The 12,274-nt window shown below is 45.4% G+C and overlaps 1 protein-coding gene across 5 annotated transcripts in view; it reads left to right on the top strand.

Moving 5' to 3' along the window:
* Window positions 1–11,474, top strand: part of PGGT1B (protein geranylgeranyltransferase type I subunit beta) — a 53,734-nt gene extending 42,260 nt beyond the window's left edge. For 4 of the 5 annotated variants that reach the window (XM_061624328.1, XM_061624289.1, XM_061624318.1 and 1 more), the window contains exon 9: window positions 10,962–11,474. In XM_061624328.1, the coding sequence (XP_061480312.1) occupies window positions 10,962–11,143 (182 nt within the window). In that variant the 3' untranslated portion in view covers window positions 11,144–11,474. The remainder of the gene's footprint in view (window positions 1–10,961) is intronic. The other variant, XM_061624308.1, reaches the window with a different exon arrangement.
* Window positions 11,475–12,274: the final 800 nt, after the last annotated feature.

The raw sequence follows: 12,274 nt of genomic DNA, 5'->3' as shown, positions 1-12,274 counted from the left end.
CCAAATTCTCCTGCTTCCATTTCTATTCTGTAGTTTCTAGGGCCAAGCCCTTGTTCTTCTAAGACAGGAGGAGAGAACCTCAGGCTTGGACAATAAATGCAGCCCTCCAGGTGTCTGTCTGCCCTGGGGACATGTCTGCCCATGTTGCTCCCTAAGCCACCCCCCTCACTGCACCTGCCCCACACCCTCCTTGAATGTTTTTTGCTGTTTGGAATGTGTCCTTCAACTGTGATAATGCCTCTTGTTCACCTGGATCGGGAGATGTATGTGTAGAAACCTCTGACTTCTGCATGAATGGCTGGAATGTAGCTTACTATACAAAGAATAACATCCATTGCCCCTTCCACCTTTTGCCTCTGCCCCCCCCCCTAAGATTGCCTATGATGGCTGAAATATTTTCCCCACATCTGCTATAAGGAAAACACTTGAGCTCTGTCAGAAAAGGCATCCCAGGATAGGTTCTTCAGTCTTGCTACTGCTAAGTTTTAGTGTTTTTCAGTAATCAGTAATCCTAGACGTGGGATATGGCCAAAATCATTGAACAAATGTCTAACATCTAGAAGTTATCAATCTTTGGGTTCACAGGTGGTCTTGCATGAGCAGAAAGGCTCTTATAGTATAAAAGCTGCAACAAGCTTGTTCCATGTGTTGTGTAAGGAAGGAAACGAAGCGATAATTAAATTAGCAGAGTCAAGTTCCCTGATCTTCACTTAATGACTTGTATGCTACAGTCCAACTGGCAGGCTTCATACTGAATACAAGTAAAGTCCTAACTGTTGTCTTTAAAAGCTGCTTCATTTACTTTCTATTCTAGGTTTGCAAACAGTTTGGCTTTGGAATTGCTGTCTCATGAAACATTAGTGCAGGGATATCCATTGTGGTGGCCTCTGTGTGTTGTTGGGCTACAGTTCCCATCATCCCCAACCATTGACCATACTGACAGGGACTGGTGGGAGTTAGTCGGGAGGACACCATGTTGACTACCCCTGCATTTGTGTCTTAATCAGAACAGTTAGAAATCAGCACATACTGTAGCTCATGATGTCAAACAGAAAGTAGCTGGTATTGATGTCTGTATTGACCTATATCTGCATTGTTCATACAACTAGTACTTAGGCTTAGAGTGTTTCTAAGATGCTGCTATTATATCTTCTGTATTAGTATTAAATTTCTTACCTGCTCTTCATCAGCAGGGCCCAGGACAGTTTACAACAGTTTAAAATTCAATTTTAAATCAGTTAAAACCACAGGAATAGGGTGGGTGAAAACATATCTCAGGTGTCAAAGGCCAGGATAAAGATGTTCATCTTTAGCATTTGCTGAAAACTGTACAGTTAAGGTGCCAAACACATCTCTGAAGGAGGGAAATTTCACAGTTTAGGGGCTGCCACAGAGAAATCCCTCTCCAGGGCCACCATCCCCAGAACTTCTGAGGATGGCAGAACTGTCAAGAAGGCCCCCTTGGCTGATCTTACCCCTGAGAGGGTCTGTAGAGAAGGAGGCAGTCTCTCAGATATTTGGGGGCCCTGGTATGGACATCTTTAGTGCTCACTCCTTGGCTAAGTCACCCTTGTTGGGTTAGCCAGAATGAACTGGATATGCTGAATATGTTTTCTGTTTGCACAGTAATGAGGGGTTGGCTTTCATTCAGTAACATTCAGATATTTGGCTAGAGTAGATGAGAGATTCCTGAAAAATACTTTGTTGGGAAGAATATTTAAACTTAAGCAGCTTTTGGAGCATTGGTAAGACTGCGAGGCAGAGACTGGCATAACTAGGATCTTTTTGCTAGTCTAGAAATTTTCCATAGGAAGTGGGCCATCACTGTGGGTAACAGTTCCACCTATCGTGCGAAGGCAAGAATGTTTTTGAAGTCAAGACTAGGGACGTCATGCCCCTCCCACTCTCCAGTTCATTCTTGCCTTCGTACGAACAAGATTGGAATTTCACGTAGCATTTAGCTAAGTCTATCTCTCTTTAAAAACTTTTTTCCTTTTTTCCGTTTTTTGTGTCTAGCCTACTGAGGATCCCCTCAGAGACCGCGGCTGCGGCTCTCTTCCCCCTTTCCTCAAGGCTATTTAATTTCTTTTATTTCCTTGACTGGGGGCTCCCTCTGAGACCGCGGCTGCGGCTCTCTTTGTTTTGGCAGTTTCAAGCCCCCTCCCCCCCCCGGCTCTGCCGTATCCGTAGCCAGGGGGCTCCCTCAGTGACCGCGGCTGCGGTTCTCTTTTTGATCGCTTTTGATCGCTTGTGAGGGAAGGGGAATCCCCCTCCCTCCCCCCCCGATCGTTACCACGGCTGCGGCTGATCCGATCTCTTGATCGCTTGTGAGGGAAGGGGAATCCACCCTCCTTCCCCCCCCCCGATCGTTGCCGTGGCTGCGGCTGATCCGATCTCAGCGGGAGCTTGCAGCTGCGGCTCCCGCTCTTACTCCTTACCGCAGATCGTCCTCGCTACGTGGCTTAAATCCCACTGCGAAGGGCTTTACAGACCGCTATTGCGGCTCTCTCTGCGGCGGCTGCCGTTTTTTGCCTCTACCTGCCCTTCCAGAGTTTTTCCAGAGCCGCTACTGCGGCTTTCGGCGAGTCCGTGCTGGGCAGCCCTTCTCCCAGTTCGCTTCCGACGGCCGCCATTGCTCCTTCTTCCTCAGCTCCCTTTTGATCGTTTTTTTCCCGCCCGTTTTTCTGGGCGCCATTTTTTGAAATTCAAAATTCCCGCCTTTTTCGTTACCATTTTTTAAGCATCGGATACCTCCCCTGCAGGCTATCTATCTGTATGTTTGTGTATATGTGCTGCTGACAAATTTACACAAGGCTGATTTACACACATTTTTACTGTGGCTGTAATCATAGTGGCTGAATTGTATTATTAAGGCTGGAGCTCCAATCCTAGTGGGCTGGATTGTATTATCAAGGCTGGAGCTTTAATCCTAGTGGCTGGATTACATTATCAAGGCTGGAGTTTTAATCCTAGTGGCTGGATTACATTATCAAGGCTGGAGCTTTAATCCTAGTGGCTGGATTACATTATCAAGGCTGGAGCTTTAATATCAGTGGCTGACTTGTACTAAATCTGATTTACATTACATATCCTGCCCCCTATGGGGCCGTGAACAAGCCAAAAACCCAGCCTACAGCACTAATCTGAGTGTGCCAACTCTAAAACAGCCTATATTATATTAACGTTGATACCTCTGTGCATTCTGCCCCCTCTGTGGCAGTGCATTCGCCATCTGCCAGTGTATCCTACCCCCTCCGTGGTAGTACGCTGTGCCAGTTCGGGTCTTTACATCCTGCCCCCTCCGTGGCAGTGTACTGCACCCAGGTTCATATAAGATGGCAGAACAGCCAGGCATGTCACCATCAACACACATGGTGCCAGATCAGCCAGACATGCCACAATCAGCCAAGCCACAACATACTAACACGTCTAAGACCAGACATGCCAAAGCACTGGCTAAGACAAAACATCTTTCCAGCCATAGTAAACCAAAGCGCCCTCGTTATGTCTCTGTGCCAACAACCACCACAGCACAGACACACATAAGTGATATTTTCCATTCTCCTGCTCCTGCCTCTGACGAGGAAGAGTTTGTTGGCTTTCCCCCTCACGGTTCGCCTAACGAACCTACCTCTGGCTTACCGCCTCAGACATCTGTTCCAATAGCCCACCAGGCACATACATCTCACACATCTGGTCTGCAGCTGTCTCCTGATTTCCTCTCCCAACTCCAAGCCATGCTGGCTTATTTCACACAAATGCAGTCACTACCACAGGTTCCTGCCAGACCCCCACTCAACATGGACCAACGCGCGTTCCATGCTGCTCATCCTTCCTGCTCGCCAGATCCCTTCGATTTAGCCAGAGGCAGGTGTATGGACGAAGCCTCGTATGCGGAGGAGTTAACTTTCACTGACCATGTTGAAGGAGACGACTGGAGCGACTATTCAGATCATGAGGAGGATACATCGTATCGCTTGTTCAATACCTCAGATTACCAACCGCTCGCACGTAGGGGTACTTCATACCCTTGGTCTCCAGACTGCGCCCTCAACTTCGTCCGCTCCAACTCTCAAAGGGGCCAAGGTCCTCAAATCCCCTGCACCTACTGAACACTACATCCCGGTGCCGGACCCAATTGCCAAATTAGCTTCCGAAGAATGGGCCCACCCGCTCAAAGCTCGACGCTTCAAGAACATGGCTGACAGACTTTACGCCCTAGCCCCAGACTTCGCCACCAAGTTAGATGTCCCTGGCATAGATGAACCGATCGCTCGCCTCGTTTCACGATCTATCTTGCCCAGGGAAGGGGAATCCCACCTAAAAGATACTACTGAACGTCGAATAGACTTCGCCCTCCGCAAGAACCACGAGGCCACTGCCCTAGCCATGCGTGCCTCTGCCTCAGCCTCCATCTTCTCCAGAGCATCTATGATGTGGCTGGATGACCTTCTAGAGGACGATAACCCTGATCCTGTCGCCTTCAAAAGAGCACTATTGAAGTTACGTAAGACAGCAGCCTTTGTGGCCAATGCCACTTTGGATGCCACCCAATTAGGGGCACGAGCCATGACGACTCAAATAGTCGCTCGTCGCACCCTCTGGCTTCGCCACTGGCAAGCTGATTCAGCGGCTAGATTGAACCTGTCCAAGGCTCCTTACTCCGGATCTCTACTCTTCGGTGAGGAAGCTCTAAAGGCAGTTCTGGTTGATCCAAAAGACGCCCACAAACCGGTTCTAGCCACAATCAAGAACATCGACCACAGGCCCCTCAGGCGATTTCCCTCCTTTCGTTCTAACCAGCCCTTTCGAGGAACGCGACCAGGAGGACGAGGCCGCGATTTCAGACCCTATGATTCCAACGCATTCAGGGGCTCCTGGAACCGACGCCCCCAGGGCAGAGGTCAGTACCAAGGGCGCAGGGGCAACTCATCGTCCTCATATAGGGGAGGTCCTCGCCTACACAAGTAGTATTAACGCCATCCCCATAGGTGGCAGATTACTTAATTTTGGAGATCGATGGCTGCGCCTTACTACGGTCCCCTGGATCAGGGACCTCTTCACTTATGGCTATACCATAGAGTTCTGGGCAACCCCGTCAGACAGATTCCACCCGTCTCCTTGCCCAAGGGCACCAGCCAGGCACAACATCATGCAGACAGCTATACATCACCTCTTGCACATAGCGGCAATAGAGCCAGTTCCCACAACTGAGAGATCGGAAGGGGTGTACTCCCTCCTATTTGCTGTGCCAAAACGAGATTTATCTTGGAGGGCGGTATTGGACCTCAAGTTTGTCAACCGTTTTGTAACATACCGCAGGTTCAAAATGGAATCTCTCCATTCCATTACCGAGAGTCTGCATGAAGGAGACTTCCTGGCTTCTATCGACCTTAAGGAAGCGTATCTCCATGTACCCATTTGCATAGCCCACAGAAAGTTTCTTCGGTTTGCCTTTGGCCACCAACATTTTCAATACAGAGCGATGCCATTTGGCCTCTCCTCTGCTCCAAGAGTATTTTCCAAGGTGCTACTCATCCTAGTGGCTTACCTTCGGACCCAAGGGGTTCATATCTACCCATATTTGGACGATCTGCTTATACGGGCCAAATCTGAAGAGCTGGCTCATCATCATTTAATGATCACCCTCAATGTTTTGCAGACCTACGGCTGGCTGGTCAACTTCGACAAAAGCCATCTCCAACCAACCCAACGCCTACTACATCTTGGGGCAATGTTGGACACCCTGCAGGCAATGGTCTTCCTGTCTCCAGATCGCATCACTGCCATCACAAGCATCGCAAGGTCCCTGATGCAACAAACATCCGCAGACGTCATGCTTCTCGCCAGAGCGCTCGGGATGTTTATCTCCACAATCCACATTGTACCCTGGGCTCGAGCTCACACTCGGCCCCTTCAGTGGACTCTGTTGCCTTTTCAAAAAGACATTGCCAGCTCCAACCATCGCAAAGTTCGTTTGAGCCCCGCTCTGCGCCTCTCCTTCTGCTGGTGGACCAAGGTTCAACACCTCTCCAAGGGCACGTCGTTCAGAGAACCCCGCAGAACCGTCGTGACCACAGACGCCAGCCTCATAGGTTGGGGAGCCCACTGCAACTCCCAGTATGTTCAGGGGGTTTGGCCCAACGCAGAGCGAGCTCAAAGCATCAACTGGCTGGAACTAAAGGCTGTCCACTTGGCTCTATGTCATTTTCAATCTCTGTTCCCTTTGCATCATGTGCTCATTCGAACAGACAACACGTGTGTAAAATCACATTTGAACAGACAAGGGGGCACCAGGTCTCGTCCTCTGCAGGACTTAGCCTCCCTCATCTTTGTCTGGGCAGAACAACATCTACAATCCCTGAAAGCAGAGCACCTCAAAGGGATTTTGAATGTGACAGCAGACTGGCTCAGCAGACAACAGGTCTTCCCGGGAGAATGGAAACTTCATCCAGCCATTTTCCATCGTCTCCAGTGTCGGTTCGGCGCCCTCTCAGTCGACCTGTTTGCTTCCAGTCACAATTGCCAGCTTCCCAGGTACTTTGCCCGATACCTGGACTCAACAGCAGAAGCAGTGGATGCTCTGACAACACCGTGGCCAGACGGTCTATTGTACGCCTTTCCTCCCATACCATTGTTAGCCAAAACCTTGAGGAAGGCGCGAACCGAAAGGGCACAGCTGGTTCTGATAGCACCATTTTGGCCACGCCGTCCGTGGTTCTCAGATCTTCTGGCAATGTCAATGATGGACCCTTGGACACTTCCAGTAACGCCAGACCTCTTATCCCAGGGTCCAGTACTGCACCAGGACCCTACTTGGCTCAATCTAACAGCGTGGCGTTTGAACGGAGACACTTGAGGTCAGCTGGACTGTCTGACGCTGTGATTGATATTATTTTGGCCTCGAGAAGACCATCTACCACTCGCATTTATCAACATACCTGGGTGGCTTTCTCCAAGTGGTGTCAGTCCCACCACCACGATCCATCCCAGGCCAATGTGCACCAGGTGCTCCAATTTCTCCATAGTGGCTTTATGATGGGACTTCGACCCAACACTCTACGTCGACATGCGTCTACTCTGTCATCCATTCTCTCAGTGTCCTCTCCTGGAGATCATATTTCCTCACATCCGTTCATCAAACGTTTTTTGAGGGGAGTCGCCCTACGCTCTCCGGCTGTTGTCCATCGGTTCCCCTCATGGAGTTTGCCGAAAGTTCTGCAGGCTTTGCAACGCCCTCCGTTTGAACCCATCAGAACTGTGCCCCTACGTATTCTGTCCTTCAAGGTCCTGTTTCTGATTGCAATCACATCTGCCAGACGCGTTTCGGAGTTGGGCGCATTGTCTTCCGCTAGACACCTCTGCGTCTTCCATAAGGACTCTGTTGTGCTGAAGACTGACCCTTCCTTTCGTCCCAAGGTCGATTCAGTTTTTCATTGCAACCAGGACATTGTTTTGCCTTCCTTTTGCCCGAATCCTACCCATTCTCTCGAGAAGGCTTGGCATTCGTTGGATGTCCGGAGGGCTCTCAAGACCTACCTGTCTAGGACCCAAGAGATTCGACGAACGGAGTCTCTGTTTGTATCCTTTCATCCAGGGTCTATGGGGCATAAAGTATCCAATCCTACCTTATCCCGTTGGTTAAGGGCATGCATTACCTTAGCATATGAGTCCCTGAAGCTGCCAGTTCCTGCTAGTATAACAGCTCATTCTACTAGGTCAGCTGCCACTTCGGCTGCTTTTGCTACTAATGCTCCTGTTGCCGATATTTGTAGGGCCGCAGTCTGGTCTTCCCCACACTCGTTTATAAGACATTATAAAATTGATCGTTATGCCTCTGCTGATGCTTCTTTTGGCAGACGAGTGTTGCAACAGGTTCTTAATGAGGATTAACATGTGGGTGGTCCCTCCCTATATGGGTTGCTTTGGTACATCCCACAGTGATGGCCCACTTCCTATGGAAAATGTACCATTGGTCTCACCTGAAAGGTGATTTTCATAGGAAGGGGCCATCACGACCCTCCCAGTTGGAGGATGACTAGTGATTTTATCAATGGGTTATATGTTATTGTTTCCATATTGTATTTAAATGTAAGAGTGAAGTCAAGACTTTTAGTTCTGTTATGTTATGTAGTTAGGTTAGAGTCATGTTGTTATGCATGTGACTATTATGTTATTTTCCTGGCGGGCCTGTTGGCCTTGTTCTTGTATTTTTAGATATCTCTTTTAGACTTGCTACGAATGAACTGGAGAGTGGGAGGGGCATGATGTCCCTAGTCTTGACTTCAAAAACATTCTTGCCTTCGCACGATAGGTGGAACTGTTACCCACAGTGATGGCCCCTTCCTATGAAAATCACCTTTCAGGTGAGACCAATGGTACAGTTTAACAAATGTTGGAGCACAAATAGCAACCTAGGAGTATGCAGACTCAAGATTTATGTAAATATATACATTGTATATGTTGGGTGTGCATCAGCTCTGTGTGTACCTCAAATTATGAGGTGAATGAAGGTGGGTTTTGGAAGGTTCTCACATTTCCAAGTTATGCCTTAATAACAGCACAGTCTGAGGTGGATCAGAGACTCTATAAGTTTCTAAGTGACTCTGTAGACTTCAGCTCTCCAAAAATGTATGGTTGTGTTTGGGTTTTTTTTCCCTGAGAAATGAAATCAAGCTGATTAGGGAAATGCCCAGAGCTAGAGAGAGGGTGGAGCGGTAGGGAGGGGGGATTTTGAAAGACCGATCTAGTTTTTAATCATAGTGACTTATTTTCTGAGGACACTCCAATCACAGTGATTTGGGGGAGAGATGTTGAAGTAAATAAACAGAATTGTTCTTCACAGTGGATTGTCATTTTTCTCTGAGTTTTGGCTATGAGAGCAGGGTGTAAATGGCAGAATTACACTATTTGAGTGGTCTGCTGCTTTCCCAATTGTTCTTTCTCCTAAAAACAATTAAAAATCTTAGTAGCCTCTTCTTTTTTCCATGGAGGGTATGTCCAGGAATGGGAGCGAATGGTGAGAAAAAATACTTTTTCAGTTTTTTTATAACAAAGGTAAAATCACCTAGCATAAAAACCCCTTGTCTGAAATATGGCTGTTTTTGTACCCAGGGGCTCCTCCTTCATGTCCTCAATTTTTAAAGTGTTTTCTCCCCTAATTTGTTTTGGATAAACATGATTTCTGTTCACCCACCCCCAAATGGTAACGTCTGCCATTGTGGGAGAACTGTTGCACATGCCTTTCTGAAATTTGTCAGCGTTCGTGCAATTTACATACAGTACTGGCAAAAAAATTAAGAAGTTGAGACTTCTTTTTTGAAAGAAAAAAGATTCTCTACACACACACGCGCGCGCACACACACACACACCAAGTGATCTGCTTGAAATTTGGCAGACTTAATTCACTTTGCCTGCAAATTTTTTAAAAAGATTCCCTATTATAGTCAATGGGGGTGAAACAGACCCTTGGATTAACAGATCAGATTCAGACTGGAACTACATAGCAGCTTTGAAACAGATTGGGCTACCTCCATATGCTATATATACACAAACCAAATATTGTGCTTACTGCATACCCCGTATGTGTCTTCTTGCATTGGCTTTATCTTTTGACTTTATGATCTTGTGTGGGGTCGGGAGTGTTGATTAGTTTGAGACTTTAAATGAAATTATTAGACACCTGTCCTGTAGTTTGGGATCTAGTGCAGTCTTTGTGATGTTCCATGTTTTTATGTTAATGTGTGATGTTATTTTATAATATTTATGGTATGTGGTTATTATATAACATAAGGTAAATGGTGAGTGTTGGGAGGAGGAATGAGTGAGCAGAGGCATTGGTGTGTGCTGTATGGTGACTGGCTGAATGTCCGAGAGTTGAATGTTTAAATTTTGAAGCTTTGACAGTTAGGCAGGGCATGGTTTAGAGATAGGACTTGTGTGGTTTATCTTGGAGTAGTGGAATAGGTTATTGTCATGGTGATTAAGGAACCTGTTAAGTGTATTGTATTTGAACTAAACAACAACTAACTGTAACCACACATTTAGGAACTGAGTTAAAGTAATTTTGTTTTGTTGTTCTGTTTGACAAATCTGTGTAGTTTTCAAACACACCTAGTTCTTGGTCAGCTATCAAAAAGGGTATAAGTGTTGGCTAAATATAAACAAAGGTTTTGAAAAAGTATCAGTGGTGGCTGCAGGGCAGCCCACAGCTGTGATCTTTTTAAAAGGTACAAAAGTACACCAGGTGAGGCTTGCCTTGTAAACCTGCTTGTTTTATAGCAAGGGCTGAGGGAATATAGCATAGTCCCAAGCAGCATTGCTATAAAAGTGTGTTAGGTAAATAAAACATGTCCCCATCTACTACAGACAGAGTGGTGGCAGATGAAGGCATGGCAGTCTTCAAGTAACATTTATGGTTGATTTTGCCACCTGCTGTTTATAGTCTAAATTTTGTTTCTTAAAAAAATAAAAACTGAACTCTTCACTGGGCCTTTTCTCACTTTTGGACTATTCCATGGATCCTGACATAAGTATTAATGCAAAAGTAGGCTTAATGTGATATGCAAAAATTGCACGGCTGTAATCCCAGTAGAGGCAGAGGAGAGGCAGAATCTACACTGGCATTCCTGCACGATATTTTCTGTTAAACAATACAAACTTTTAATAATGACCAATAAGTATGTATTGCTTTGGGAGAATCAAACATCAGTGCTACTTGAGTGGAATCACATGGGCTTGCCTAGCTTAGAATTCCTAAGTACTTGGCACGCTCAGTCCCTCTCCCCCTCTCCCCTGTCATATAAGCTATAACTATTGTAGGCATGTTTAAGACAGTGAAAGATATGTTATGTGATGAGGCTGTGTTTACTACAGACATTCAATGAAGAAGTTTTTGTTGGGAAAATAAGTAACAATTGTTTATTACATCATAATGCACATACTGTGATGTCTCCTTCCAGATGCTCTACATGCCTACTTTGGGATCTGTGGCCTGTCATTAATGGATGAGTCTGGCATTCGCAAGGTTCACCCTGCCTTGAATGTAAGCACAAGAACCTCAGAGCGCCTTCAGCACCTTCATCAGATCTGGGCAACCAAGGACTCTAAACAGTGTTCAGATAATGTCCACAATGCCACATGACTGATTTCAGACTCCTGTTGAGCTTGGTAGCATCATTGTAGCCCAAGGTTAAAAGCCATGTATAACCAATGTGCTCTTTTTAAGTGCTGGAATCATACAATCAAATTCATGTTACAGCATCATTTGGACAGCAAATGGCCTTCAGCCATTTATTTTGGATTAGAATTAAAAAAGGAATTGCTTGCCCCTACAGATGCTATAACAGACTCAGTTTCGAAGAATCCCTTCAAAGCAACATTTTTCTGTTGTATTACTTTAAACTGTGCAATGGGACAGAGTAACAATAATAAAAAGAATCTTTAAAATATATTTACATATTTTCATACTTAAACCCATGAATTTAGTGACTTATTTGATACATCCTTCATATAAAATCTTATAAATTAAGTGTTGATTGCTAAAAGGTGTCCTTTTAAGGTAGATGACAATTCTATAACCTTTGTAAAAAAAAATTAAAATTATTTTATTCATTATACTGGAGCAATGTGTTGCATTATTTTTTGGGCACCTTGACTGCCACAAGTTAGAAGAATCTGGGATATCAGTTGCAATTGTATACTACAGTCTTAATTGAAGTTTAATTCTATTTTAAGGCATACTGACTGAAAAGAAAGAGCTAAAAAAAAAAGTATGGCAGTTGATGTGACTTGCTACAAAAATTGGATAAAGGCAGTCTATGGTGTTCTATTCTGTGATCTCTTCCTTTGTATACTCCACTTTCTAAGGGTTTTTCCCCCCTCACACAGTCTAGTACTTCACTGAAAGGTATGTATTACAGCATATGTTTAGGCAGCAGTCTTCACTCTGTCTGTCATTCTCCATTTTTGGGCTTTTCCCCCTCATCAAGAACTTTTATTTAAAGGAGCCAGGTTTCATTTCAACCTCCTTTTGCAACAGATGAATTTGGGATTCTATGCCTTTTGGGGTGTAATTTTATAGAACTGTTTATGTAATTAAAAAAATCCAAGGCTACCTTTATGGGAGGAGGAAATCCATATCTACAGAAAATGCATAAATAATAAATCCTGGATTCTCAGTGAAAGACAAAAGGAAAATCTAATGAATACTACTAGTCTGATTGCATTCTTAAAAGCTTCTCATTTTTCACTAAAATGGTTATCATTTTAAATG

Source organism: Rhineura floridana, chromosome 1, assembly GCF_030035675.1.
Source record: "Rhineura floridana isolate rRhiFlo1 chromosome 1, rRhiFlo1.hap2, whole genome shotgun sequence".
Taxonomy (NCBI): Eukaryota; Metazoa; Chordata; class Lepidosauria; order Squamata; family Rhineuridae; genus Rhineura; species Rhineura floridana.
This window is presented reverse-complemented; position numbering and strand designations above follow the sequence as displayed.